General features: G+C 50.5%; 1 protein-coding gene across 4 annotated transcripts in view; it reads right to left on the reverse strand.

Moving 5' to 3' along the window:
- Positions 1–2463: 2463 nt before the first annotated feature.
- Positions 2464–26218, reverse strand: part of RAP1GAP (RAP1 GTPase activating protein) — a 78487-nt gene continuing 54732 nt past the window's right edge. For 2 of the 4 annotated variants that reach the window (XM_060276292.2, XM_088671490.1), the window contains 15 exons: positions 24819–24919; positions 24502–24631; positions 24093–24248; positions 22785–22856; positions 22194–22280; positions 21875–22015; positions 20099–20230; positions 17223–17300; positions 14897–15006; positions 13373–13486; positions 11697–11820; positions 9746–9848; positions 6860–6963; positions 5233–5281; positions 4431–4520 (listed from right to left, as the gene is read on the reverse strand). In XM_060276292.2, the coding sequence (XP_060132275.1) occupies positions 5273–5281; positions 6860–6963; positions 9746–9848; positions 11697–11820; positions 13373–13486; positions 14897–15006; positions 17223–17300; positions 20099–20230; positions 21875–22015; positions 22194–22280; positions 22785–22856; positions 24093–24248; positions 24502–24631; positions 24819–24919 (1461 nt within the window). In that variant the 3' untranslated portion in view covers positions 4431–4520; positions 5233–5272. Of the gene's footprint in view, positions 4521–5232; positions 5282–6859; positions 6964–9745; positions 9849–11696; positions 11821–13372; positions 13487–14896; positions 15007–17222; positions 17301–20098; positions 20231–21874; positions 22016–22193; positions 22281–22784; positions 22857–24092; positions 24249–24501; positions 24632–24818; positions 24920–26218 lie in introns of all 4 variants that reach the window. The other 2 variants (XM_088671491.1, XM_035120247.3) reach the window with 2 other exon arrangements.

Below are 26218 nucleotides of genomic sequence, written 5' to 3' on the forward strand. Positions count from 1 at the left end.
CTCCCTCCGCAACCAGCTTGGATGGGGACAGGTGAAACCCCCCCCCCACGACTCTCCCCTCCCTTCTCCACAGCACTAGACAAGCCCCGGTGGCTGTTTACCTGTGCCTTGCGAGTGGCAGGGGCTGGCGGCGGCGGGATGATGAGCGGCGCGAAAGGGCTGGCTCTGGAGAGGGGCTGTTTAAAATGGCGCTCAGCCAACCGTGGCTCAACAAAGCCCAGCCCCCTTCCTCCTCTAGGCAGGGCAGGGAGAACCCAGGAGGAGGGAGGGAGGAGGCGCCACTGTGGTGTGTGTGTGAGGGAGGGGGGGAATGGTGCAGCCCGAATGATCAGAATCCCCACGCCGATCCATGCGGCGATTCCCAGACCGTCTGTGGGCTGGATCCAAAAGGCAATTGGGCCGGATCCGGCCCCCGGGGTCTTAGCTTGCCAACCCATGGTCTCAGGGGTGGGGTGCACATTTTTATTCTTATTTATTTGTGATTATTACTTTGTCAAAATTAAAATTAAAAAGAAAAAACTGAGCACCTTCAGTTATGTGCAGAATTCATAAATCAGTATCGATGGTATGTTTTACAAATAAACTGACTTTAAAATTCAAATAAAATAAAATAAAATGATTTTTTCCTGAGTGGGGCATGCCTCTGAACTCTGATTGTGCCCCTTCCTTTGAGGTTAGATTGGGATGGATGTCTGTATAAACTACCCTACTTTGCACAGGTAAAATCCCACCCACTATGGGCATGCGGCCCCAAGGCTGCCCAGGTGGGAATGTAGCCCCTCAGTCTGAAAAAAGTTCCCCACCGCTGGGCTCATTGCTTACCTGAGCGATGCCTTTCGATTGCTTGCTTTGTTGTCAAGGTTTGAAAGTTTCTGCAGGCTCTGTCTGCTTTTTTGCACCTTGGCTGGTTGAGATTCAGTCCTGGGGGAAGCCGAAGGCGTCTCTCCCCACCTCCTGCTGCCTTAAGGCTAACTGGTCTCTCCCAAACCAGCCTTTGCCATCCAGATGTTTGGGGACTACAATTTGCACCTTCAGCCCAGGTGAATACAACTGCCCCAGCTAGGGCTGGCAATATCTTGGAAGGGACACGAAGGATAATTGTACCCCCTGATGGTGCAAGAGGACCCAAGTTCAGGGAACATTACTGTAATGTCTTACGTATGAATGTGTAGTAAATAAATACATAAATACATACTAAAGACATGTGCGATTATCCAGTGCAGTGGAAAGTCACACACTTCATATGCTCAGAGGCACTCTTTCTACCTGCCTGCAGACTGTCTCGTCAGAGTGGTGCACACTCTAGTTACCGGTATCTCCCACTTAGACTACTGCAATGTGCTCTACGTGGGGCTACCTTTGAAGGTGACCCGGAAACTGCAACTAATCCAGAATGCAGCAGCTAGACTGGTGGTTGGGAGCGGCCGAGACCATATAACACCAGTCTTGAAAGATCTACATTGGCTCCCAGTTTGTTTCTGAACACAATTCAAAGTGTTGGTGCGACCTTTAAAGCCCTAAATGGCTTCGGTCCAATATATCTGAAGGAGCATCTCCACCCCCATTGTCCAGCCTGGACACTGAGGTCCAGCTCCGAGGGCCTTCAGGTGGTTCCCTCCCTGTGAGAAGTGAGATTACTACCGAGGGCCTTCTCAGTAGTGGTGCCCGCCCTGCGGAACACCCTCCCGTCAGATGTAAAGGAAATAAACAACTATCTGACTTTTAGAAGACATCTGAAGGCAGCCCTGGTTAGGGAAGTTTTTAATGTTTGGTGTTTTATTCTGTTTTTAATATTCTGTTCGGAGCCGCCTAGAGTGGCTGGGGAAACCCAGCCAGATGGGCAGAGTATAAATTATTATTATTAGCCCCAAAAGACAAACCACGGGGGATGATGACCACCCCCAGCTTCCCCTTTGGACTTCCAGGGGTGGCTGCTTGACTGAGCGGGGTTTTGGGTTTGTAGTGACAAGCTCTCTTTGTGGCAACCCAGCACAATCTCATCAAACCCTTTGGAATTGCAGAACAAGCCCTGTTAAAGTTGCCATGAAATGCCCATTCTGCCTTTGTAAGGAACCAATCCTTTTAGTGTGGGAGCAGCCTCATTTTGGAACTCCCTGCCTATTGACATTAGGCAATTAGCCTTTGCTGTGCTTTTAGGGTCGGCTAAAAACAATTTTGCTTAGGCAAACACACATCCAAACAATGTAGAATGTTGGCATGTGTTTTAATATGTTTTTTTTTAGCTTGCCCTTGTTTTTAACTGATAAGTTCATAGTTTTTATTCTTTTTTTGTTAACCACTTTCAGGACTTTTGTTTTTTATTTATTTTTATTTACTAACAAGCAGTATGTTATTATTATTATTTTTGGTGAAATAAAATAAATAAGTATGTTTCCCTCCCCACACCTGCCCTCTCCCCACAAACACACACAATGCACAAGGCCCCACCAGCTCTGTCAGCGATTGAAATGCACGGATTTCTCATTTTATTTTACAGCCTGTATATCTTAAAAAGCATTTTACAAATAGAGTCTTCTTACAATAGCGATAAATAGATTTTTCATTTTTGTCTTTTTTATACATAGGTCACTGGAAACACCAACACAACCTTGGAGCTTAAAAATTAAGAGAGAGGGGGGGGGGGAAACCTTAGTTCCTGAACATTAATTCATGGATTTTTGTGCATCTTTTAAAAATAAAGTAACGAAAACAGAGGACGGCAGGACACACACACGTGACACAGATGGCAAATGGGCCCAGACGTTCACAGGATTTATCTAGTCACAAGAAGGCAGGTTGAAATTGAGTACTGTGGGATCTGGGCACATGTTCTTCCTTGGTCCTGCACATTGGCAAGTTCAGGAGAAGAGAGCCAGGAAAGGGGGTTGCAAAGTCACAATGCATCCCCACCCCCCCACCCCGAAAAACTGTACAGCATGGATGCAGGCCGGCCGTAGTTTGGAGGGAGCAATCCAAAGGCAGCTGGGGGGGGGGTCCTGCCACGAGCAATAAACTCCCGTTCGGGAATATGGCGAGGCAACCCCTATCCCGTATCCCGACTTTCCCCCTTTGTTCAGGGCAGCCTCTGTCTGGCTCTATCTGGTTTTTCTTGATGAAGAGAGGACACACAGCATGCAAGGAGGAGGAGGGTGTTGTTGTGGAACGGGCGGCTCCCCCCCCACCAAAAAGAGAGATAAATGGGACGGAAGCAGTTCACTGGCTGCTGTTCTAAGTGCCTCGGATGCTGGCTGTCCCGCGGCAACAAAAAATAAATGAGTCAATTGTCAATTATTCTTTGGGATAAACTTCGAGTAAAAGAAAGAGAGAGAGTCACACTGTTGCCTGGGAGGATGAGGGTTTCCCCCAAACCCTGCCAATCCACCCCGTTATGGGGGTTTGTATATTTGGGAACCGTTATGCGAAGTTACCCAGACGCCGCCTCTGATTCTGCCCTGGCTCCCATTATTGCCAGATGTGCCACTGGGAAAGAAAGGATTTCGGACTGTGTGGATGAGCACAGCAGCAAGGCTTAGGGGTAGGGTGTATGTGTGATTCACAGTGCCACTTCTGATGGAGAGCAGCTGATGGCAGGATATATACACAGAAGGACGAACGGGGAGCATGGCTGTTTTACAAAGGGAGAGAGTTGTGGTTGATCTGTCCCAGCCTCTAGTGAGCCACAAAACGGCTTAGACTCCGTGGCCACAGCGCTTCCGGAACAGGGTCTCCGGTTCCGCTCCCCCGGTGCGCCAAAATGCTGGAGAATTGGCACGGCAGTGAGCGGAAGTCATAGAATCGAAGAACTGCAGAGCTGGACGGTACCCCCAGGGCTCATCTAGTCCAACCCCCGGCAATGCAGGAATCCCAGCTAAACCACCCGACGCCTTCCGAGGGAGTCTGCTCCACTGTCAAATGGCGCTCCCCGTTGGAAAGTTCTTCCCAAGGTTTCCCTTACGTGCCCTCGAAGCACCCAGACTGCCAAGCTCTTGGTTCGTTTTCTGCGCTGGTTTCCCTCTCCCAAGGTAGTTTGATGGCGAAGCGAGAGCCGCAGAGCCACCCTGTTGGCCCTTGCTTCTAGAGACAAGCAAAAGAGACACCTCCGCCGCAGAAAAGGGCCGGGGGGATCTGGGTGTGTGGGTGGGTGATTGTCCATGTTTTGATTCAAAGAGCGCCACGTCCTCAGTTTGGCTTCACATTTGGGCCTGGCAGCCATCACTGCTGGCTGCGAGACATCGTCCATGGAGGGCCAGAGCTTATAATGGGGTGGGGGACAAGGGGGTGTCGAGCACAGCTCATGGAGGGGACGGGGATTAGGCAGGGACCTTGAGAGCCTCTTCTCAAGGCCTGGCCAGTCCCAGCATGCCTTGCTGCCCTGCCAAAAGAGACAGGAGGGGGAGGCTGCTGCTTGCTTAAGACGGCGGCTTGGGCAGGTCAACTTTGCCGGCTGGGCAGTAGTCTTGTGCTGTGACGAAGATGGCGGCCTTCCGTAATTCCTTCAGCTTGTGCTTCTTCGCCGTGTGCTGTGGCGGGGGGGGGGGGGAGGGCGGACGAGGAAGAGGAGGAAGTCAGTTTGGGAAAGACGGGAAATGCAGTACTTGTCCCCCTAAAGGCATCCTCACCCTTTTAGGACGGGGAACGGGATTGGAAGATTGGGGGGGGGGGGTAAATTGCAGAGGGGTGGGGACCACAAGGAATAGGGTAACATAATCATAGAGCTGTAGAAATGGAAGAGGCTCCAAGGGACATCTAGTCTGACCCACCCACCCACCCACCCACACCCGCCATGCAGTGGCCACAGCTAAAAGTCCCTGGCAGGTGGCCATCCAACCTCTGCTTAAATACCAGTGAGCTATTTGGAGCTATTTTGGGCGGGGTGGGGTGAGGGGCAGGAAACATGAAGGAGGAAATGGTTAAAGTTGGAGAGCATGCCTTACGTGCACATGGTCCAGCAGAGAATGGCACCACAAGGGGGTGGCACAAGGATGTTTATGGGGTGCCCCTGGGGAGGGGCAGGGTACTTCGGGGCAGGAAATGCCAGCCCCACTAAGGCAGGAAGTGGAAGGGAGGAAGCAGCCCTCCCCTTTTTACGACTTGGAGCAATATAGGTCAAGGAGGGGGGGTGCCCCTCTCCCCTTGCTCTGAGAGGGGCCAGGAAGACTTGCCTAAAGTCTGCTGGCTTGCTCACTGCCCTGGGAGCCAGGGTGAACCCCGAGAACCAAAAGAAGGTCTGACCTTGTGGGGAGAGGCATCCATGGAGGCTGGGCAGGGAGGGCTAGCAGCTCTGCGGGGGACACACAGAAAGGAAGAGAACATTAAGGCCACATGCAAGGGGAGTCGAGGGAATCCACGGAATGGATCAGCTCGTGCAAGGGGGGAACCTCGGTGGCAGAGCCCCACAGCCTCCTCCCAGCCTGCCCCAATCCTCGTGCCTTCTGCCCACTGACACACTTTTCCATGGGTGCAAGTGCTATCAATTCTTGCTTAGGAACATATGCGCTCTACGTGGGGCTACCTTTGAAGGGGACTCGGAAACTACAACTAATCCAGAATGCAGCAGCTAGACTGGTGACTGGGAGCGGCCGCCGAGACCACATAACACCGGTCTTGAAAGATCTACATTGGCTCCCAGTACGTTTCCAAGCACAATTCAAAGTGTTGCTGCTGACCTTTAAAGCCCTAAATGGCCTCGGTCCAGTATACCTGAAGGAGCGTCTCCACCTCCATCATTCTGCCCGGACACCGAGGTCCAGCACCGAGGGCCTTCTGGCAGTTCCCTCGTTGCGAGAAGCCAAGTTGCAGGGAACTAGGCAGAGGGCCTTCTCGGTGGTGGCGCCTGCCCTGTGGAACGCCCTCCCATCAGATGTCAAGGAAATAAACAACTATCTGACTTTTAGAGGACATCTGAAGGCAGCCCTGTTTAGGGAGGCTTTTAATGTTTAATAGATTATTGTGTTTTATCTTTCTGTTGGAAGTCGCCCAGAGTGGCTGGGGAGACCCGGCCAGATGGGCAGGGTATAAATAATAATTTATTATTATTATTACATGAACTGTCCTGCTGGATCAGGCCAACGGTCCATTCGGTCTGGCATCCTGTTGCTACAGTGGCCAAATAACCCTAAGAAGCTAGAAATCTAGATAGACTGTCTCTGAAACTGGAGGTTCCATAAGAACAGGCATCCCCAAACTGCGGCCCTCCAGATGTTTTGGCCTACAACTCCCATGATCCCTAGCTAACAGGACCAGTGGTCGGGGAAGATGGGAATTGTAGTCCAAAACATCTGGAGGGCCGAAGTTTGGGGATGCCTGCATAAGAACATAAAAAAGCCCGGCTGCTGGATCAGGCTAATAGCCCAACTAGTCCAGCATCCTGTTCCCAAAGTGGTTGAAGAGTTGCCCGTTATGCAATACCAGCAAGCAGGGATTCCAGTGCAAGAGCAACACTCTCCCCTCCTGTGGTTTCCAGCAACTGGGATTCAGAAGCACTGCTCCCCCCGACTGTGGAGACAGAGCAGAGCCATTGTGTCTGGTAGCCACCGATAGCTCTTGAATTTGTCTAATCCTGTTTTAAAGCCATTCAAGTTGGTGGCCACCACTGCCTCCAGTGGGAGGGAGTTCCGTAGTTGAATTCTGTGTTGCTTGTGTCAGCCACTGCTTTAATCTGTCCCTGTCCCACAGACACCAGAAGGGTGCGCTTTTCCTAATGCACCCACAGGAAAATAATCCACCCCCCCCCACCTTATGCCACTGCCTCCTCTCGCCTCCACCCATATCCCGGCTTCGGACACTCGCAGGTGGCCTCCTCTGCCCTGCATCCGGAAGAATGTGTTTGTGGCAAAACGCGGCCCTCTCTCACACTTACCAGGTGGGGCGGTTGCCGCTCGGACTGTTCCAGCTGGATTTTTATTTCTGGACAAGAGGGGTCCGTAGATTTCCTGGGGTCTGGCTGCGGAGAACGAGAAGGGCCTGGAAAGATGGAGAATGGGACAGGGGTGAGGGGTGGGGGATGGACATAGAATCATAGAATCATAGAGTTGGAAGAGACCACAAGGGCCATCCAGTCCAACCCCCTGCCAAGCAGGAAACACCATCAAAGCATTCTTGACATATGCCTGTCAAGCCTCTGCTTAAAGACCTCCAAAGAAGGAGACTCCACCACACTCCTTGGTAGCAAATTCCACTGCCGAACAGCTCTTACTGTCAGGAAGTTCTTCCTAATGTTTAGGTGGAATCTTCTTTCTTGAAGTTTGAATCCATTGCTCCGTGTCCGCTTCTCTGGAGCAGCAGAAAACGAATCTTTCTCCTTCCTCCATATGACATCCTTTCATATATTTGAACATGGCTCTGGACACGTTCCAGTTTGTCAGTATCCTTCTTGAACTGTGGTGCCCAGAACTGGACACAGTACTCCAGGTGAGGTCTGACCAGAGCAGAATACATAACATAACTTAAGTACTGTATAGCCTTTACCAGGAACAATATAAATGGGGACCCATTGTGCTCTCACAGTGGCCAACCGGATTCCCCTGCAGCAGTGATTTTTAACCAGTGTGCCATGTTGCATGCCTTGAATGATGGTCAGGGATGCCGCGGGCAACACTGGCCTCTGTCCCTCTTTCCTTCCCTCTCTTCTCGGATGCCCTCTTGCGTCTCTGCCTCCCAAAGGCTTGCACGGCTGTTTGTTGCAGCAGACCCAGCTTCAAGCTCCGCAGGCAAGTGGTTCCTCTGGGGCTAGCCAGGGGTCAAAGCAATGATTCTTCAGCATCAACTTCGTTGGACTGGTCATGTTGTGTGGATGCCAGATTATCGCCTTCCAAAACAACTGCTCTATTCCGAACTTAAAAATGGAAAGCGTAATGCTGGTGGTCAACAAAAGAGTTTTAAAGACCGTCTCAAGGCAAATCTAAAAATAGTAGGATAAACACCAACAACTGGGGAACACTGACCTGCGAGTGCTCCAGTTGGAGAACAGCCTTTACCAAAGGTGTCCTGGGCTTTGAAAACACTTGAACTCAGGATGAAAGGGAGAAACGTGCTAAGAGGAAGGGACGCTTGGCAAACCCTCAACGTGATCAACTCTAACCCGGAGTGATCAACTCTAACTTCCACACCCACTGTGGAAGGACGTGTGGATCCAGAATTGACTTACACAGTCACTGACGGACTCACTGTTAAAACCATGTTTATGGAAGACAATCTTACTTGGCTACAAGGGATTGCCAAAGAGAGAGAAGAGCTGGCTGCCAGGAGCTGAGGTGGCTCAGAGACCAGGGACGGCTGTGGCGGCTGCCTGGATGACTCCCAAGGAGAGGGGAGAGGAGAGGAGGCCGAGGGGACACTCCACGAGGGAAGGTGTTTGAAAAAAGGGCGAGAGGCTGCCAACTCGGCAGGCAAGGTGTGACGTAACTGGGCTCCTGAGCCCCAGTGGGGTGCCACAGAAAGGATGTAGTTGGTCAAGGGAGCCATGGACTCAAAAAGGTTGAAGACTTCTGCCCTACAGGAAGTCTGCACAGAGGACCCGAGTGCAAGAGCAACTCCCTTCCCCTGCATTTTCCAGCTGCGGGTATTCAGAAGCTTCACTGCCTTAAAGTTTTACAGCAGAGCAGAACCAGCTCACGGTCAGTTGACATTGATCCTCCAGAATAAGAGGCAAAGAGGAGAGCAAGAGGCAGGCAAAGGATGCTTTTATTTGTGAGCAGAACATCTTCCCCCATCCCTGGGAGAGGAAGCGCAATGAGCTCAGTGCCTTAGGCAACCACAGCAGCATCAGGACCCATTAACATCTGGTTGTAACACATAACACACAGAGAGACCTGTAGGCTTCTTTTTCGTTAAGGCTTCCTTTTCGTTAGTGTTGATTAATTAAACCCGGATGGGAGCAGTGGAGAAATTCGGTCTGGTTTGCATTTTACGAACGAGCCTACCAAATTCAACAATGCGTGAAAGGAAAACACGGCTATTCTCTGGGTTTTGCTCTTCTCCAAATTCAGCTCTCCAGCCAGACAATGTGTACAAAGAGCCGGTGAAATGAAGGACCTGGGAGAGCCGGGTTCGAATTGCCCACACAGCCATAAAGCTCACTCAGTGACTTTGGGGGCCAGCCATTGCCTCTCAGCCTAACCTATACCACAGGGTCGTTGTAGGGATTAAATAACGAGCTCCTTTGTGGGGGAGGGGGAGGGAAAGGTGAGACATGAATGCAAAGAATAAATCAAGATATATTGGGGGAAATGGGCATCCGTATACAGACATTAATGAATGTATCATATGGAAATTCATTCAAATAAGTCCTACTCGGAGCAGACACCCTGAAATTAATGAATCAAAGTCAGCCACGTCCATCACTTTCAATGGGTCTCCTTTGAGTAGGACTACCATCCAACATAAATTTCATCTATTTGTTTTAATTATTGCACTTATATCCCACCTTGGAGAAAAAGCTCAGTTAATCCGCACAGTAATCCTATGAGGTAGGCTAGGCTGAGAGAAAGGGTTGGGCTAAAAATTAGCTTGCCAAAAATGTGTATATTAGGAGATATGAGCACTAAGGACTTCCAGGGAGGCACCATGGCTGGTTAGTCGTCTCTGTCGAGACTCTGTCAACAGAGATAATTAAGTGGTGATTAATACTGATCGACGCATGCAAAATGGGGGTCGCATGGCCCACCTTGCAGGGGTGTTGCAGTGGACAAGGCAAGGACTGCATGGGGCAGAACGGAGAAGGGTGTTTTAAAATGGAATCTGGTACCTGGTGAGCTGCCCTCGCTGGTGTTGCTGAGGCTGTCGTCCAGCCAGGTACTGTAGATGAAGGAGTCCCGCTTGTGGGGGGTGCCTGATGAGGACTGGCTCTCCTGGAGGGGGGGGGCAGACACAAAAAGGAAGACACAGTGTTGGTGGGTGGGGGAGAAGGGGGCCGGGTTTTCCTTGGCACGGGAGAGAGAGAGAAGCATCAGTGCCGGCTCTACGGCCAGCCTGGGTGGCGCAGGGCGCCACGGTGCCGGCCCGCCAGGGGGGGGGTGCCACGCAACTGCTCCCGCCCACCGCCCGCTCCGCCGCGCAGCACTAAGCGCTGCGTGCCAAGCCCGCCCGCCGCGCAGCAGCGCCCTCGGCGGTCGTGCTGCGCGCTGAGCCCGCCCGCCCGTCGCGCTGGAAAACGGGGCGGCGGGGGCGGCGGAGGGATCCGCCGCACCACGGCACCAGGGCGCCAAAGGTCCCTAAGACGGCCCTGAGAAGCATTGCCAAGCTGATCATTTTATCACCTGTAATTGATGACATTTATTCCGCAAACGTCCTCCTGTGTGTTCGCCAGTTCATTTCCTTGTGATCTCAGTGCTTACTTTTTTATTAATTTATTATGAACGTTTAAAACAATTACCCATCGCAAAGTGTTGTCTTCCAGGACAAATGCATGAACAGATGTTAAGCCTTGTCTGCAGTTATCCACATGGCAGCAAAACAGACTTGAAAAATGTTATTATATAAAAATGAGGTATACCACAGGGTATACCTCAGTCTAGAGCAGGCATGTCCAACAGGTAGATCGTGATCTACGGTAGATCACTGGACATCTGTGGTAGATCACCAGTAGATCAGTGGCTCCCCCAAAGAAGCTAAAAAACTTTGTCTGCCCTACGAAAAGCTCAACATTTTTGCCCTGCACCCCTAAAATGACCTGAACCACCAAAAACAGGGATTTCCTTCCTAAAAAAGCTCAACAACACTTTCCTCTTCCCTAAAGAAGCTCAACAACTTTGACCTGAACCCCCCAAAAGGGGGTAGATCACTGCCAGTTTTTAACTCTGTGAGTAGATTGCAGTCTCTTGGAAGTTGGCCACCACTGGTCTAGAGTGTTAAGATAGTTTCTCCATAGAGGCTGCTTTGACCGGAGACAGAAGGGAAATTGCTGCACTATTCTTAATAAACAATATACCGTATTGGTCTGAATATAAGCCACACTCACAAATAAGCTGCACCTTGAGGATTCGGGGTGGAGTGGGGAGACACTACCCAATATAAGCCGCTCCCTTAAAATTGGGTTGCAGGCTGAAAATCGCTGCGGTTGGTAGAATTGTAACTCTGAGCCAATTTAAGCCTTTGCTCTCTCAAGCCCGCAAAAGTTACCCTACAATCGCTAAAATCGCAAATCGCTATTCAGTTGCTACAATTCCGCAGGCACTCAAACCCGTAAATGGCAAATGAACAGTCTCAAGCTCGCAAATCGGCAATAAAACATTTTTTTGTTCCGTTTTACTGCATGTCTGTTTCAGCAGTGGCATCATAAAAGCAAATTTTCGTAAGGTCACGGATTTAAGCCACGCTTTTAACTTTTCACGGTCCGAATTTGGGAAAAAAGAGTGCAGCTTATATTCAGGCCAATACGGTAAATCAAGGGCTTACTGACAACTTGACAAGCACACAGTGCTTAAAACCAAGCAACTCCCCATTTATGCATTATGCATTTGTGCACAACCGCGCATACCACGCAATGCCGGGAACCCAGAAGTGGAACCTGGAGATGGGGAGCCACCTGGAGAGTCCTAGTGGCTTGTGAGGAGACCCACCCCAGAATCTGAAAAGGACATCCTCTTCGGGCTCCAAGGAGGGTCTCCTCGTGAGCCGGAGGGGCAGCGGGGCTTTGCTGAGCCTTAACAGCTGTGGGCACCGTCGCAGCTTCCCCGCATGTACAGAGACCCTCTTACCATGCCGGTGTCTTCGTCGCGGCCCCCCTCGTGCTCTTCTGCCACGCTGCCAAAGCTGCTAGCGCTGGAGGAGGAACGTGAGAAATCGCGCAGGATGTCTGGTTTGGGGGCTACAGGATCTGGTCTGCAAGGAGAGAGTGAAAGAAGGCCCATTTTCTCTGTGTCCCAAACGCATCATTGTGCCTAGAGATTAATCTTCCCTTGGAATAATTACGGATCTGGCGCAGGACACTTAAGTACAGTATTGGCTTCGCCTAAACTCAAATCCTCCACTGAGATCCAGTTCTGAGGGCCTTCTGGTGGTTCCCTCATTGCGAGAACTGAGGTTACGGGAACCAGACAGAGGGCCTTATCGGTAGTGGCGCCTGCCCTGTGGAACGCCCTCCCAGCAGATGTCAAAGAAATAAGCAGCTATCCTATTTTTAAAAGACATCTGAAGGCAGCCCTGTTTAGGGACGTTTTTAATATTTAATGCTGTATTGTTTTTAACACTTGGTTGGGAGCCGCCCAGAGTGACTGGGGACACTCAGCCAGATGAGTGGTGTATAAATAATATATTTATTATTATTATTATTATTATTATTATTATTATTATTATTATTATTATTGCTGCTCCCGGTCTAATATCCCTAGTGCTGCAAGATTGTCACAAGAGTGCCTGGACTAAAATTGTCTATCAAAATCTTTACTCTTGTGGTTTATTACCACAACAGCTACTCACTTTGGGTTTTAGTAAAGCAAACAGAATAATTTGTCAGTGCCTAAATGAAATCGAGCATTAGAACAACTTGGCCACAATAAGGAAATTTTACCCATGGTATGACTCTTTTCCACCTTCCCATTTCGACTCTCTAGCACCCTATCTGCATAACCTAGCAATTCAAAAACATAGACGCGCTTTTAATCTCGCAAGATTGAATGTATTGCCCTCGGCTGTACTTGAGGGCGATTCCAACAGATTCCACACGGAAAACGCTTGTGTCCCTGTGGAGATGGCAGTCCCGAATCAGTGGCGCATGCCCTTCTGGCTTGCACTCTTTATGAAGACTTGAGGAATGAGATTATCACCCCTCTTTTATTGTCCGTTCCGGGTCGCCCAACCACTGCCACAGTGTCCTTTCTCTTGGCAAATCAAGATGAGCAGGTGACAGCGAAGGTTGCAAGGTTTTTAGCTGGGGCAATCAGAAAAAGACCCACTATTTGACTATTGATTCAAAACCCTAAAATGTACCGCATTTTATATAATTGAATTATTTCTATTCTTTGTATATTGCACTGTCGTTTTATTGCTATGGCCGATGGCTGACACAAATAAAGATCCATTCATTCACTGGCGTGCTTTCAAACTGCTAGGTTGGCAGGAGCTGGGGCAGAGCAACGGGAGCTCACCCCGTCGCGGGGATTCGAACCGCCGACCTTCTGATCAGCAAGCCCAAGAGGCTCAGTGGTTTAGACCATAGCGCCACCCGTGTCCCACTGCATGAAGAACCTAAGGACAGCAGAAGAGCCTTCTGTCTGGGTCAGGCCAATGACCCACCCAGTCTAGCATCCTGTTCTCGCAGTGGCCAACCAGATGCCCCGACTGGAAGCCCGCAAGCGAGACCCAAGCACAGGAGAAACGCTCCCCTCCTGTCGTCCCCAACAAGCCAAACTTATGCCAAGAGAAATATGCCAACCTGTTCTTGGTGGTGGGCATCTCTGGTGAGCTCTGATTGGATGAGTTCTCAGACTTGGGTTCCTGAGATACATGGCCGCTGTCCGGAGTCTTCTGGGTCCCAGTGGGGCTTTCCCTGTGGGGCACATAGAGCTGGCTTTGCTGGTCAAGTCAAAAGAATTTGGGAGTGGGGAGGAGGGCTTGGTTGCCACGATCATGTGATGCTGGGGGGGGGGGGCGATGATGGGAGCATGGCTGGAGTTGGAAGTAGGCAAACAGTCACTGTCAATTTTGGGACCCCTCCTCGCTTTCTCGTTTTTTTGCACTCTTAAGGTCAGTTCTCCACGTTTGGGAATTTTTATTATTTCGAAAAGTTGTGGGGGTATTAAAAATAAAAAATATATTTATATACCGCTACGTCATTAAAAAGCACCATAGCAGTTTACAGCAGTAAATCATAAAACTGCAATAAAAAAGTATTTAAAAGTTTTTGTTTTTTTTAAAAAAGGCATAATTTAAATATTGCAGAAGGATGTGCAGCGGAACCTCAGTTTTCAAGCGTCTTGGAAGCCGAACGTTTCGGGAGCTGGACGCCGAAAACCTGGAAGTAATTGCTTCCATTTTCGAACACGCCTTGGAAGTCGAACAGCTTCTGCTGAGTGTTTTTCCATTTTCTCTATTGAATTTGCAGGCCGCCCTTTGTGCCTCGGTTTCCGAACGTTTCGGAACTCGAAACAGTCTTCCGGAATGGATTACGTTCAAAAACCGAGGTTCCACGCAAATGCTGCGGGTTGCATGTTTTCGGGTTGCAGACCGCGCCGAACCTGGAAGTACCGGAACGGGTTACTTCCGGGTTTCAGCAGTCGCACATGCGCAGAAGCACAAAATGATGTGGCGCACATGGGCCAAACCGCCGAATCACGTCACATGTGTGCGCAGACGTGGCGCTTCAGGCTACAAACGCTGTGGGTTGCGAACGTGCCTCCTGCACGGATCACATTCGCAACTGGAGGTATGACTGTATAGAATAGAAAGGCTTTCATCGGGCATTTAAAAGTTGGCACAGCAGTTACTGTGAATTTCTCCAAAAATATACACGTTTGTACACAATTGTGCCCAATATACACCTTTTTCCAAAGTGATGTCTCCTAATGCAATGAATTTTGTCTGCTATGTTCTCTGAATATATACAGAATATATCCGTACACATTACTTGGCTGGAGAACTGCCTTGGCAAAATGTGGAGAATTGAGGATTTCATAGATTTGCAGAGTTGGAAGGGACTTGGAGGGTCATCTAGTCCAACCCCCTGCAATATAGGAATCTCAACTAAATTTTAAATGTTGGTTTTGTGTTCCAGTTCTTGTATTGCTTTGGAAAGTGCAACCTGAATGAACTTTTGCACACACAAAAAGAATCAGAAGGTTTAGATTGAAAAATAGTTAAGAAAATGACAAGACGAGAAGAATCTGTTAGTAAAATAGAAGCAGCAGCAAAACTGCCCACCTCCACCCCTTCCACCTCACTTGGCCTCCCTGCGCCCCACCTTTTCTCCTGCACCTCCTGGATGTTCTCAATCCCGATGGCGCTGCTCCGCCGGGAGCTGAAGGGCCCCGATTTCTTCCGTGTCGGGCTCTTTCCAGGGACTATCAGGGACTGGAAGAGAGGCAAGCCCATCAGGCAAAGAGAAAGAGAAACTTGGCAATGCGCTTGTAAGAGGAGGGAAGCAGAGCGCTGGCAGAGAAGGGTGCAAAAAGGGAAAGCGACCGGGACTGAGTGGGCCACCACAAAGTGGCTGCCGTAGAGTCTGAGCTCATGGGCAAGAAGGTGCCACCACTCTGGGCCTTTGCAGGTGTTTCTATGCTAGAGTCATAGGTAGGGATAACTACCACCATCTTTCCCAGCAGGGACCCCAAAATGGTATTCTCCCAGAACTGCAGTTCCCATGGCTCTCTGGCGTGGGAGCCATGGGAACTATAGTGGTACCTTGGTTCTCAAATGCCGAAAACCCAGAAGTAAGTGTTCCGGTTTTCGAACGTTTTTCGGAAGCTGAACATCTGATGTGGCTGTCGGCTATTGTTTCTGGGGCGCCTGCACCAATCAGAAGCTGCGCCTTGGTTTTCGAACATTTCGGAAGTCAAACGGACTTCCGGAACGGATTAAGTTTGGCGCTTTCGTTCTTGCTATTTATTTTGCTTTTTCGTATTTTGAGGCTTTTTCGGTTCATTTGTTTTTGTGACCGTGTGGAACCCAGTTCAACTACCGATTGATTGATTGTGTGACTGCGGAAATGAATACAAGCCCCCCATCCAAACAATAACTATTACCAGTGCAGGTAAAAACAATTTAATTTTTAAAAAATATTATCTACAATACTGTCTTATTTATTTTATAGTACAGTATATTGATTATTGCTTTCATTTTATGTATGAACGGTCTCGTTAGATAGTAAAATTCATGTTAAATGGCTGCTTTAGGGGTTGTTGTTAATTTAAAAGTCTGGAACGGATTAATCCGGTTTGCATTACTTACTATGGGAAAGCGCGCCTTGGTCTTGGAACAGACTTCTGGAAAGGATTAAGTTTGGGAACCAAGGTACCACTGTAGTTTTAACCTGTTTAAGGCTGCAATGTAGATGGCTGTCTATGTCTTCTTCAGCCAGTCCGAGGCCAAGGAAGGTCCCTGCAACCCAACATCCTTGAGTAAAGGCATATGGGTAAAGCTCGGTGCAGAATATACGGGGAAGGATATGCGAAGACAGCTACAATTTTTTTAGCACCCTCCGCGACACTTTTGAGGTGGGGAAACCGGGAGTCATGCAAGATGGACCCAGAATTCACTTTGACGGTGCACAGCAGAGTGCCTCCTTTTACAACGGGGAACTCCCCGGTTGCGGAAAAGAGGAAGGGTGAGGGTCAGGCAGGATGGTGTGTGTGTGTGTGTGTGTGTGTGTGTGTGTGTGTGTGTGTGTGTGTGTGGCTCAAGTGAATGGAAAAGAATGGCAAGGTGGACACAAGTGTGCTCTGTGGGGCTGGCATCCTCCTCATGCCACCACCAGCTCACACAATCCTTTTATTTAGTTATTTATTATTAACAAGAAAAACTTGGGAGACTGGGTGGCGTGGAGAACCTTTGGTTTGCCCTGATGTTGCTGAACTACAGCTCCCTCCATTGCTAGCAGAGGGTGGGCAATCCCTATGGGAACTGTAGTTCAACAATAACAACTAACAACAACAACAACATTTTTATACCATTTTTATAACATTTTTACAGCACATAAAAAATGGCAAAACATTAGACATTACAGTAATAATTTCACGATACAGGGTTGCCTTCAGATGTCTTCTAAAAAAGTCTGATAGTTGTTTATTTCCTTGACATCTGATGGGAGGGCGTTCCACAGGGTGGGCGCCACGACCAAGAAGGCCCTCCCGAGAAGGTTCCCCTTATCTTATTCAGAAGGAGGGCGGAATAATTATGGTATGGCAACAACAACAATAACAATAGTACTGTCATCCTGTTTTGAGAAATCGTTGTTAATTGCTTCCCCCCCGAAAGCTGATTAAAACATAAGTAAAACCAAAACAGCAGTGGTAGCAGCGCTCCTTTATTAGGACCGCCTGAAAAGCTACCCTGTAGTGAGCAAGCTTTCAATTTCACCAAAATACTTTTGCAGGAGGGAGCGAGAATTATTAACCTGGGTCTTCCCTCCTGCACCCCAGCCCCCCATCTGAGGTCTAGAGGGACGGTGGGGAGTACCAGGGGTGGGGGGTGCCCCTCCAACATGCAGGGGGGGTAGGGGGCAGCCACAGGGCAAGAGGCAGTGAGAGATACACCGAGAGAGAGAGAAAGAGAGAAAAAAGACTAGCCACCTCTTCTATGGTTCCTATGCCTATGGCACTGCCTCGTCGTCCGTACCTAGTTGGCGTTTTTCCGGGGACAAGCAATGACTGTGGTAAGCGGGCAGAGAGAGCGCAGAAATAAAAAAAGGACAGGGAGAGGAAAGGGAGGGGGAACAAAGGAATGAGAGAGAAAGAGAAAGAAAGAGAGAGAGAGAGGTCATGCAAAACAAAATGTTGCCAGGTCATCATAACAATGGCTAAAGCTAAAAGGCGGGCCAGGGTCCCCGGATGGAGGGGGTGGGCATGGAATCGGCCATGGCACGGGTAGAAAGCAGGGAGCAAAATGCTGCAATTTGGGGGGGACCCCGTGTTGGGTCACAGCAGGTCAGTTTGGGGAATGAATAGCAATTCTTTTTTGGGGGGGGTGTGTTGCGTTGGTTGGATTTCCCCCGCGGTCTGCAATGGGGAGCAGCTGCGGGTCTTGTCTGGAATAGGGCAGCAGGGACCCCTTTTCTCTGCCCCATACGCCAAGCTCCTCGTCCTGATCTGTGTCCGGCCAGCCTTCTGCCTGACCCCAGCGCCCTTGTTCATGGTGCCTCCGTAGGACTCTGGTCCGCTGCTAAGCTGGGCTACCCACCCACCCAACCCACTAGGGAAAAAAAGGCCGGGAATCTCGGGCCCCCCAGAGGCTGCTGAACCACCGGTACATCTCGCATCAGCCCCTGCCACCAGTTGGGGGAGCCAAAGCTCGGCTGAAAAGCCACAGGTTCTGCATCCCTATATTAGAGGAAGGTAGAGTTGGGATGGAAATTGGTCTGGGCAGTGAAGGCAAGTAACAGTCTAGTCGAGGGACAGGGAAGATTATGCCCTCCAGGTTGGACTCCCAGCTCCCATGAGCTCCAAACAACATGGTCCCTGGCCAGGGGTCATAAATCATAGGATTGTAGAGTTGAGGAGTTTAAAGGCCCTCTCAAGGCAAATCTAAAAAAAAAATAGGATAAACACCGACAACTGGAAACACTGGCCTGAGAGGGCTCCAATTGGAGAACAGCCTTTACCAAAGGTGTCTTGGGCTTTGAAGACACTCGGACTCAGGACGGAAGTGAGAAATGCGCTAAGAGGAAGGCACGCTTGGCAAACCCTCACCGTGATCAACTCCCGCCCGGAAACCTCTGTCCCCACTGTAGAGGGACATGTGGATCCAGAATTGGCCTCCACAGTCACTGACGGACTCACTGTTAAAACCGTATTTATGGAAGACTTTCTTAGCTACGAGGGATCGCCAAAGACGAATAAGAATAAGAGTCCAGCCCCGCTGCAATGTGACAGGAGTGGGGCACCCAGAGGCAGCTGGAACACCCACACTTTACTAACAGAAGAGGAGCCACCGCAAGGGATGATGGGAGTTGGAGCTCTGCAGCATCTGGAGGGTCAAAGCTCTCTCTCTCCCCCCCCCCTGCATCCCACCTCTTCTGCAGCTAGGGCAGGAAAGTGGCGGTGATCGCCTTGCTCCAGGCCCACCCCCCCACCCTCACCACGCAATAGCAGGCCTTGCAACCCAGACGGGAGGTGGAATAATTGGACTTTTGCACCCTTTCGGAGGTACACGCACTTGAGTTAACAATTGCAAGTACATGAAAGGGAGGGGGGGGGCCGCGTGTGCCTAAGGTTATCTCGTGCCGGTCAGCTCAGAGCAACAGAGCAACAGAACGGAACGTGCAAGGTCTCCGGAAATAAAATAAGAACCAAACAGGCCATCCCCTCCTGCTCATTTTTGGGGTGGGGGGTGGGGGTGGAGGCGCATGGGAAATATCATGGTCTTTGCTTGGTGACTCCCAGCTGTTTTCATTTCTTAACTTTGCCCCAGCTCTGGAGTGCGAGCGCCACCTACTGGCCACTCGCAAGCGTGGCACCCAAACTGTGCCTGCTCTTGGCAATGACTTTGCCGCCAGCCCCAATATGAACCGGCTGCTTGGGAGAGACAAAAGGATTTATGGAAACCTCAGTGCAGGGGTTGCTTGGAGGAGAAGCACATTCAGTCTGTCCCTTCCCCTCCCACTTCATTCTTAACGGCTGCTCTTTGCATAGGAAACGGCCTTGTACTGAGCCAGGCTTTTGGGGTCCACCTCGCTCAGTACTGTCTGCTCTAACTGACAGCAGCTTTCTAGGCCTACCTAAAGATGCTTGCAGGGGATTGAACCTGGGGGCCTTCTGCACACAAAGCAAGTAGCTCAGTCGGTAGAGCACAAGGCTCTTAATCTCGGGGTCAAGGGTTCGAGCCCCACGTTGGGCAAAAAAATTCTGCATTGCAGGGGGTTGAACTAGATGACCCTTATGGTCCTTTCCAACTCTACATTCTATGATTCTATGGCTCCAGGATAGCATTAGTACCGAGCCAAGCCCCTTACAGAAGTCCATAAAGGTCAAATAAGGGTGTACACATGTGAAATTGACTGGGCCACATCCTAAGCAACTCCTCCCGCTTCAAGAATGAAATTGACTGGACCGGATAACCAGGAGCTCCTGGTCCAGTCAATTTCACTTCCGGGAGGGGAAGGGTGGGGAGAAAACCCTGTTTGCAATCTGGTCCAGTCAATTTCACTCCCCAAGGTGGTGATGCGTTGCTGAATGAGTGAGGAGCTGGCAAACTTCGCCAGTTATGAATGAACTCGTTTTGAGAGAGCTCGGCGCAGGAAGCAAGGGGACAGGAAGGTCAACCCGGGAAATGGCTTTTAATTAGGGGGGCACAGATAAGGAGGGGGAGGAATGAGGTGTTCAGAGCGGCTAGGTCAAGAAGGGGCGGGAGTTACTAGGGAGGAGATGTGGCGGGAGGGGAGAAGGGTGGGGTGGGGAATACAGGGACTTGGGAGGGAACCAGGGGGTTTGGGGAGGGGGGCACCACTCACTATGCCTGCGGCTTTGGCGATGTCAGGGTTGTTGTGGCCAAAACTCCCGCTGTGGCTGGTGGAGACAGTGTTCTGCCTCTTGCCACTGAGCCCCATGGCATCCATCGACTGGCTGCGGCTGCGGATCACCCTCTGCAAAGGGGGGAAAGGGATTCGTGTCACCGGAGCCCCTCCCTCTTCACCCTCGCAGCCAGGCTCCTGGCCCTACAGCCCTTGGGGCAATGGTGCAGGGAACTGAGAGGGGTCGGGCTGGGGGAGAGGGAGGCCTTTGCCCAGAGGCAGATATTCCCTCCCGCCCGCCGAAACTTCGTAATTCTTTAGCTGCTGCCCTTCGGGGGTGTGGGGGGGCCCTAAATGACCCTTGGGGATTCCCACCAACTCTACAGTGCTATGATCCTATGATGAAATTCAATGTGACTCAGCCTACAAAGCTGCTTTACAGGGAATGCCCATGAAGCTCAGCAATTGCCTACACTGACCGGCAGCAACGGCTGTCCGGGGTTTTAGAGGCAGTCCTAGTTGGAGATGCTGCCCTTGAGGATTGAACCTGGAGCCTTCTGCATGCAAAGCAGGTGCTCTGACACCGAGCTGCAGCCCCCCCCCCGAAAAAGGCAGCTATATAGAGGACGCTGCTTCGTATGGCGCCAGCCTCCTTGGGTCTATCTAGTTCAGGATTGTAATGACTCCCCGCCAGAGTTTCAGGTAGGGGACATCCCTGGCCCTAACTAAAGAGGCTGTTAAGGATTCAGAGTGGTGAGAAGACTGGAAACAGCTACTGATTTTATTGCAAAGTAGTTGCCATACATCTGTGGCAGGGAAAAGCTTCTGCAGCTTACTTAGAAATCATTTCATGCCCCGAATTTCTTTCGCCCTTTTGTTTGGGTTAGCAAGAACGCACAAAAATATTTTTGTGCAATATCTAGTATGGCGGGAACCAGCTGACCAACCAGCGCTGAATTAATCAAATCAAATAGTTGGATTAGGAATACGCATGCGATCGACCATCACTGTACAGTCGTCCCTTGGAAGTCGAACAAAATCCGTTCCGGGAAGTCTGTTTGACTTCTGAAACGGTCGACTTCCAAAGCGCGGCTTCTGATTGGCAGCAAGAAGTTCCTGCGGCCAATCAGAAGCCCCGTCGGATGCCTGGCTTCCAAGAGAACATTTGAAAACTGGAACGTTCACTTCCGGTTTTCGATCATTCGGGAGCCGAAACGTTCGACTCCCAAGGCATTCGGGAGCCGAGGTACTCGGTACTGTATTGGTACTGTATTGGATTTTATCGTGATGCTTCTGATGGGGTAGGAGGTTATAGGGATGTACTTATGGAACCAAGGCGGCAGTGGGGCCCCCAAAAGTTTGGGAACCGCCGGCCAAAGCCAGCGACCATGTGCAGAAATCCCCATGCCCCAAACGAGGCATTGGGGGGGGAGGTGCCTCTCAGCCCTTGGTGACATCACCTGCTCCCCACACCTCTCTCGCACAGATGGGGGTGGCGCATCCTGTCTCACAGCTTGGGGCAACACGGGAAAGTGCTGCTTTGTGCGTGTGCCATGCACAGACCCCTTGCCGCCTCCGCTGAGCTTCATTTAGCTGCGGCTTCCGGCAAGATTTCACTAGAGCGGAGACCTCTGTGACATCTTGCCAGACACAGAAGCTGATGCAGCCACTTCTTCTCCGGAGATTTTTTTTTTTGGGGGGGGTACAGAGCCACCCCTTGGATTCCGCCACCTGAGGCATCTACCTTAGGGACGGCCCCTGCTCACACGCACCCACCTTGAAGGACTCAAAGAAGCCCCCGCTGGTCCCGCTGCCGTTCTCCATCTTGTCCTCATCTCCCCCGAGGCCCATCATGGACTGGCTGTTCAAGTGCAGCTCCTCGTAGAGGGTCTCCAACAGAGCTGTCCGCGTGCGCTCCTGCAGCCAGGAGGGAACCGGGGTGGGGTGGGGTTTAGGGCTGATCGGAGAGAGGGACGGGGAAAGCTTGGAGGAGAGGTGGGCGGGGAGGTCCAGACTAGTCTGATTCCCCCCCCGCCCGCCCGCCCGCAAGTTGGCAGAAAGCAGTAGAACTGCTGCCAGCCGAACATCTCCTCACCTCCAGTTTGGCAAACTTCTCCGCCTTGTAGCAGGCGTACTCGGCGTTGATCAGCTTCGTCAGGAGGAATTCTTGGAAGTCGGGGCCCTGAGCAAGGAAAATGGGAAGATGGGAAACGGAACGCAACTCCCGCCACCCCTGACTGAACCCATAGACATTCTGCAAAGGCAAAGGAAGTGTTCCTGCAACCAAGCCATGGCCCCTTCCCTGATGGCAATCCCCTGGATAGAAAATACTAAACTGGAAAACACTGCGCAGGAAAACACTCTGGCCTGATTCAGACATAACACCTCTCTCTCTCTCTGCCTAGGTTTTAAGTCGCAAGCAACTCCTGTTAACTCCGGATAAAATTAACCTGGGTCAAATTTTGCATGTGGTAATTAAATTACAATCTCAAACTAAAGAGGGTATTGTCATGAATGCACCAGGCTCAGTACATGAGCCGGGGTTGCACATGATTCCTCTCACAAGGTTTGCTATTTTTTTGGGGGGGGGGGAGGTCTGCAGAGACCCAGTTGTGCACCAGGACAGCTTAGAGGTGAAGGAGGAAGGAGGGCCGAAGCCCTGCTGATCGGCTGCAGGAAAACTCACCTTTCGGAAAACAGCCGGGTTGGGCAACGGGGGTCCGAAGAAAGGCACATCGTCCCGGGCAGTGACAGAGACCTGGAGAGAAAGAGGGGGAGGAGGGGGGGGGAGAGAGATGCAACCAAGAAGCTCCAGAAGCTGCCTAGAAGTTATCCAGAGATGAAAAGAAGATAAAGTTCCTACCAGAGAAGAATGGCAGATGAAGTTGATGGACAATGCCGAAATGGCTAAAACGACCGGAAGAGTCAGAAATCAGGAGGACCAAAATTTTAACAAGGAATGGGAAAATTTATAACTTATCTTAAAGACCATTTAAACAGCTAAAATGGTTAGTAGGATTGAAATATCGCTTGTAGTTTAAGGGCGAATTTTGGAAACAATGGAGATGTAAAAGATTTGGATCACCATAAAAGATGCGGGAGGAAATGATTAATAATAGGACCCACAAAGGGGAGGAGGGAAGTCCAGGAGATGCCTTGGAATCCTGTTTTTACGATTTATGTTTGATATATCTCTGTAAGACTTTAATTTGAAAAGCCAAATGAATAAATTGATTTAAGAAATAAATTTATTTTTTAAATGCATTTGTCCCTCTCCTTTTTGAGAGCCGAGCAGAGAACTCAAGTGGATTAAGATGGCGGAAAAAGGAGATTCCGACAAAATATTAGTAAGAACTTCCAGCCATAAGTGCTGTACGACGGTGGGACGGACTCCTTTGCAAGGGGGCAGGTGTCCCTCTTTCGTTGGAGATTTTAAAGCAGAGGTTGAACCTGTCAGGGGTTCTTTAGTTGCATTGCAGAGGAGGTTGGACTAGATGAGCCCGGGGGGGGGGGCTCCTTCCAACTCAACAATTCTATAATTCTGTGCTTAACAGCAACACTGAGTGCCCGGTAGCTCTTCTTTACGGACCCTCCGGGGTGTGAAGTATCAGCAGAGGGGGTCCCCCTTTGTCACTCCACATCCCTCTTATGTTTGGGTGGTGGCGGGCCTTCTCTAAGCCGGCACCCTCTAAGTTGTGGAACTCCCACCCCAGAGAGGTCCGCCGGGCACCTTCACTGTAGTACAACACACCGTTTCCCCCTGGCCTCTGACAGCCCTGGGTGTTTTTAGGGCCCACCCTCTTTCTGAGACTGTAGCCTGCTTAAACTGTTTTCAGTTTTTTAATTCCTGCCCATTACCTGCTGGTGAAAGGTGGGTAATCAATTGAATCAATAATTCTAATGGTAATAATAGTAAAGTCCCCCCAACTACCCATCACCATTCCAGGTTCCGGCACCCGGAGAAAAATGACTCCACCAAGAAAAGCCCAGCCACCTTGTAGAGAGTGTTCTCCATACAGGGATTCTCGGCCTGCACTACAATGTAGGCGTGCAGGAAGTTGGAGGCGATCATGTCCGGGACGAAGGGCGTGTTCTCGTCCTGGAAGATGATGGCCACGATGTCGTTCCCGATGTGCCGTTTCCTCTGCAGCTATGAGCAGGAGAAGAGAGAGGAGAGGGTCATTGTTTCAGTCCCACTAGCTTTTGCTTACCCGGGAGGTGAGGGAAGAGGGGAAAAACACACACACACACAAAGGGGGTTTCAGGCCAGGAGGCAACAAGTCCAGGCAAGCTGTGAGATCCAGCAGCTCGTAAGGCGGTGCTTCCACCAGTGCACTGCCGGCTATGGCTTTCCTCTGCCCTCCTGGCTGCGCTTTCCTCCGCCATCGCAGCCGCGTCCCTACCTGCTGGGCATCCCCCTCCGTGTAGGGCAGCTTGGTGGAGACGTGGAACATGATCTCCTTGTTTCGGAAGTTGTAGTAGACCGACTCTGTCCCCGTCTGCCCGTGGGTCACATCGAGGCCACCTCGAAACCTGCCCCCCCCCCACAGAAAGACACAGGCCTGAGACCAGTTTGAGGTCTGTGCTGCCAACAGCTTTGAGCATTTTCAGGAGTGAAAAACAACAACTGTGCCCTCCTCCCGGCATGCAGATGAGTCTTGGGGGGGGGGAGCAGACGTAAAGGAGGCCCCTGTTCTCCCTCTGTCCCGACTCTACTCACCCCTTGAAGTCCTGCAACTTGACTTTCTGGCCCAAGAATTCAAGGAATTCCACGAATGCTGGGCTCTCCTCCGTGGTGCTGAAGAGCTCCTCTTCTGAAGTCTGCAGAGAAGAGGCAGAGTTATGTGTGTTGATGCTCAAAGAGAGGGCTTGGCTTACAGCCACGGTGGGAGGTGGGGAGGTCTCTGTGCATCCCTAACCCGGAGGACCACCTTGAAGGGGAAAGGACCGGCCAGACTAAGAGCTTACAGCCCTCTCCCGTTAGCATCCCAATTATCTTAAGAGACTCCTGCACTAGTTGGATTCAGCCAATGGGGGCTCCAGCATCCTGTCCTCAAGGTGGTCAAGCAGCTACTGAAATGGGACCCAAGCACAAGAGCTCTCTCCCCTCCTGTGGTTTCCAGCAGCAAGTGGCATTCAGAAGCATTGCTGCATCCGGCCGTGGAGGCAGACGACAGCCACTGTGGCTAGCAGCCAGCAATAGCCCTCACCCCTCCATGAATTTGTCCAATCGTCTTCTAAAACAATCCATATTGGGGGGGATTACCTCTGCACTCCTTTAGAAAGGTGGCGGGGGGGGGGAACCATTTTTGCTTATAAGGAGAAGGATGTGCTTCAGTTTTAGTTTAGGGTAGTTTAGTTGAGAGAGAGAGAGAGAGAAAGAGAGAGAGAGGGATGATATAGACCATGGGTAGGCAAACTAAGGCCCAGGGGCCGGATCTGGCCCAATCGCCTTCTAAATCTGGCCCGCGGATGGTCCGGGAATCAGCGTGTTTTTGCATGAGTAAAATGTGCCCTTTTATTTAAAATGCATCTCTGGGTTATTTGTGGGGCCTGCTTGGTGTTTTTACATGAGTAGAATGCGTCCTTTTACAGTGGTGCCTCGCTTAACGAATGCCCTGCTTAACAAAATTTCCGCTTAACGAAAGGATTTTTCGAGCGGAGGTTGCCTCGCTAGACGAATGCGCTTTACGAAAAATTCATCTAGCGAATCGCGGTTTCCCATAGGAATGCATTGAAATTCAATTAATGCGTTCCTATGGGCAAAAAAAAGTCAAAAAAATTCAGTGCATTCCTATGGGATTCGCTAGACGAATTTTTCGCTATAAGAAAAGACCCGTGGAACGAATTAATTTCGTCTAGCGAGGCACCACTGTATTTAAAATGCATCTCTGGGTTATTTGTGGGGCACAGGAATTTGTTCATCCCCCCCCAAAAAAATATAGTCCGCCCTCCCCCCCCCAAGGTCTGAGGGACAGTGGACCGGCCCCCTGCTGAAAAAGTTTGCTGACCCTGAGATATATTAATGAGAAAAGTATCAGGCAGCAATCTCTTAAGTCCAAATTCAGGAGTGGGCAGAAAGTAGATCAGAATCAACTGGTAGACCTTGCGGGATCTGCA

This window comes from Zootoca vivipara, chromosome 6 (genome assembly GCF_965207765.1).
Source record: "Zootoca vivipara chromosome 6, rZooViv2.hap1.1, whole genome shotgun sequence".
In the NCBI taxonomy this organism is placed as follows: domain Eukaryota; kingdom Metazoa; phylum Chordata; class Lepidosauria; order Squamata; family Lacertidae; genus Zootoca; species Zootoca vivipara.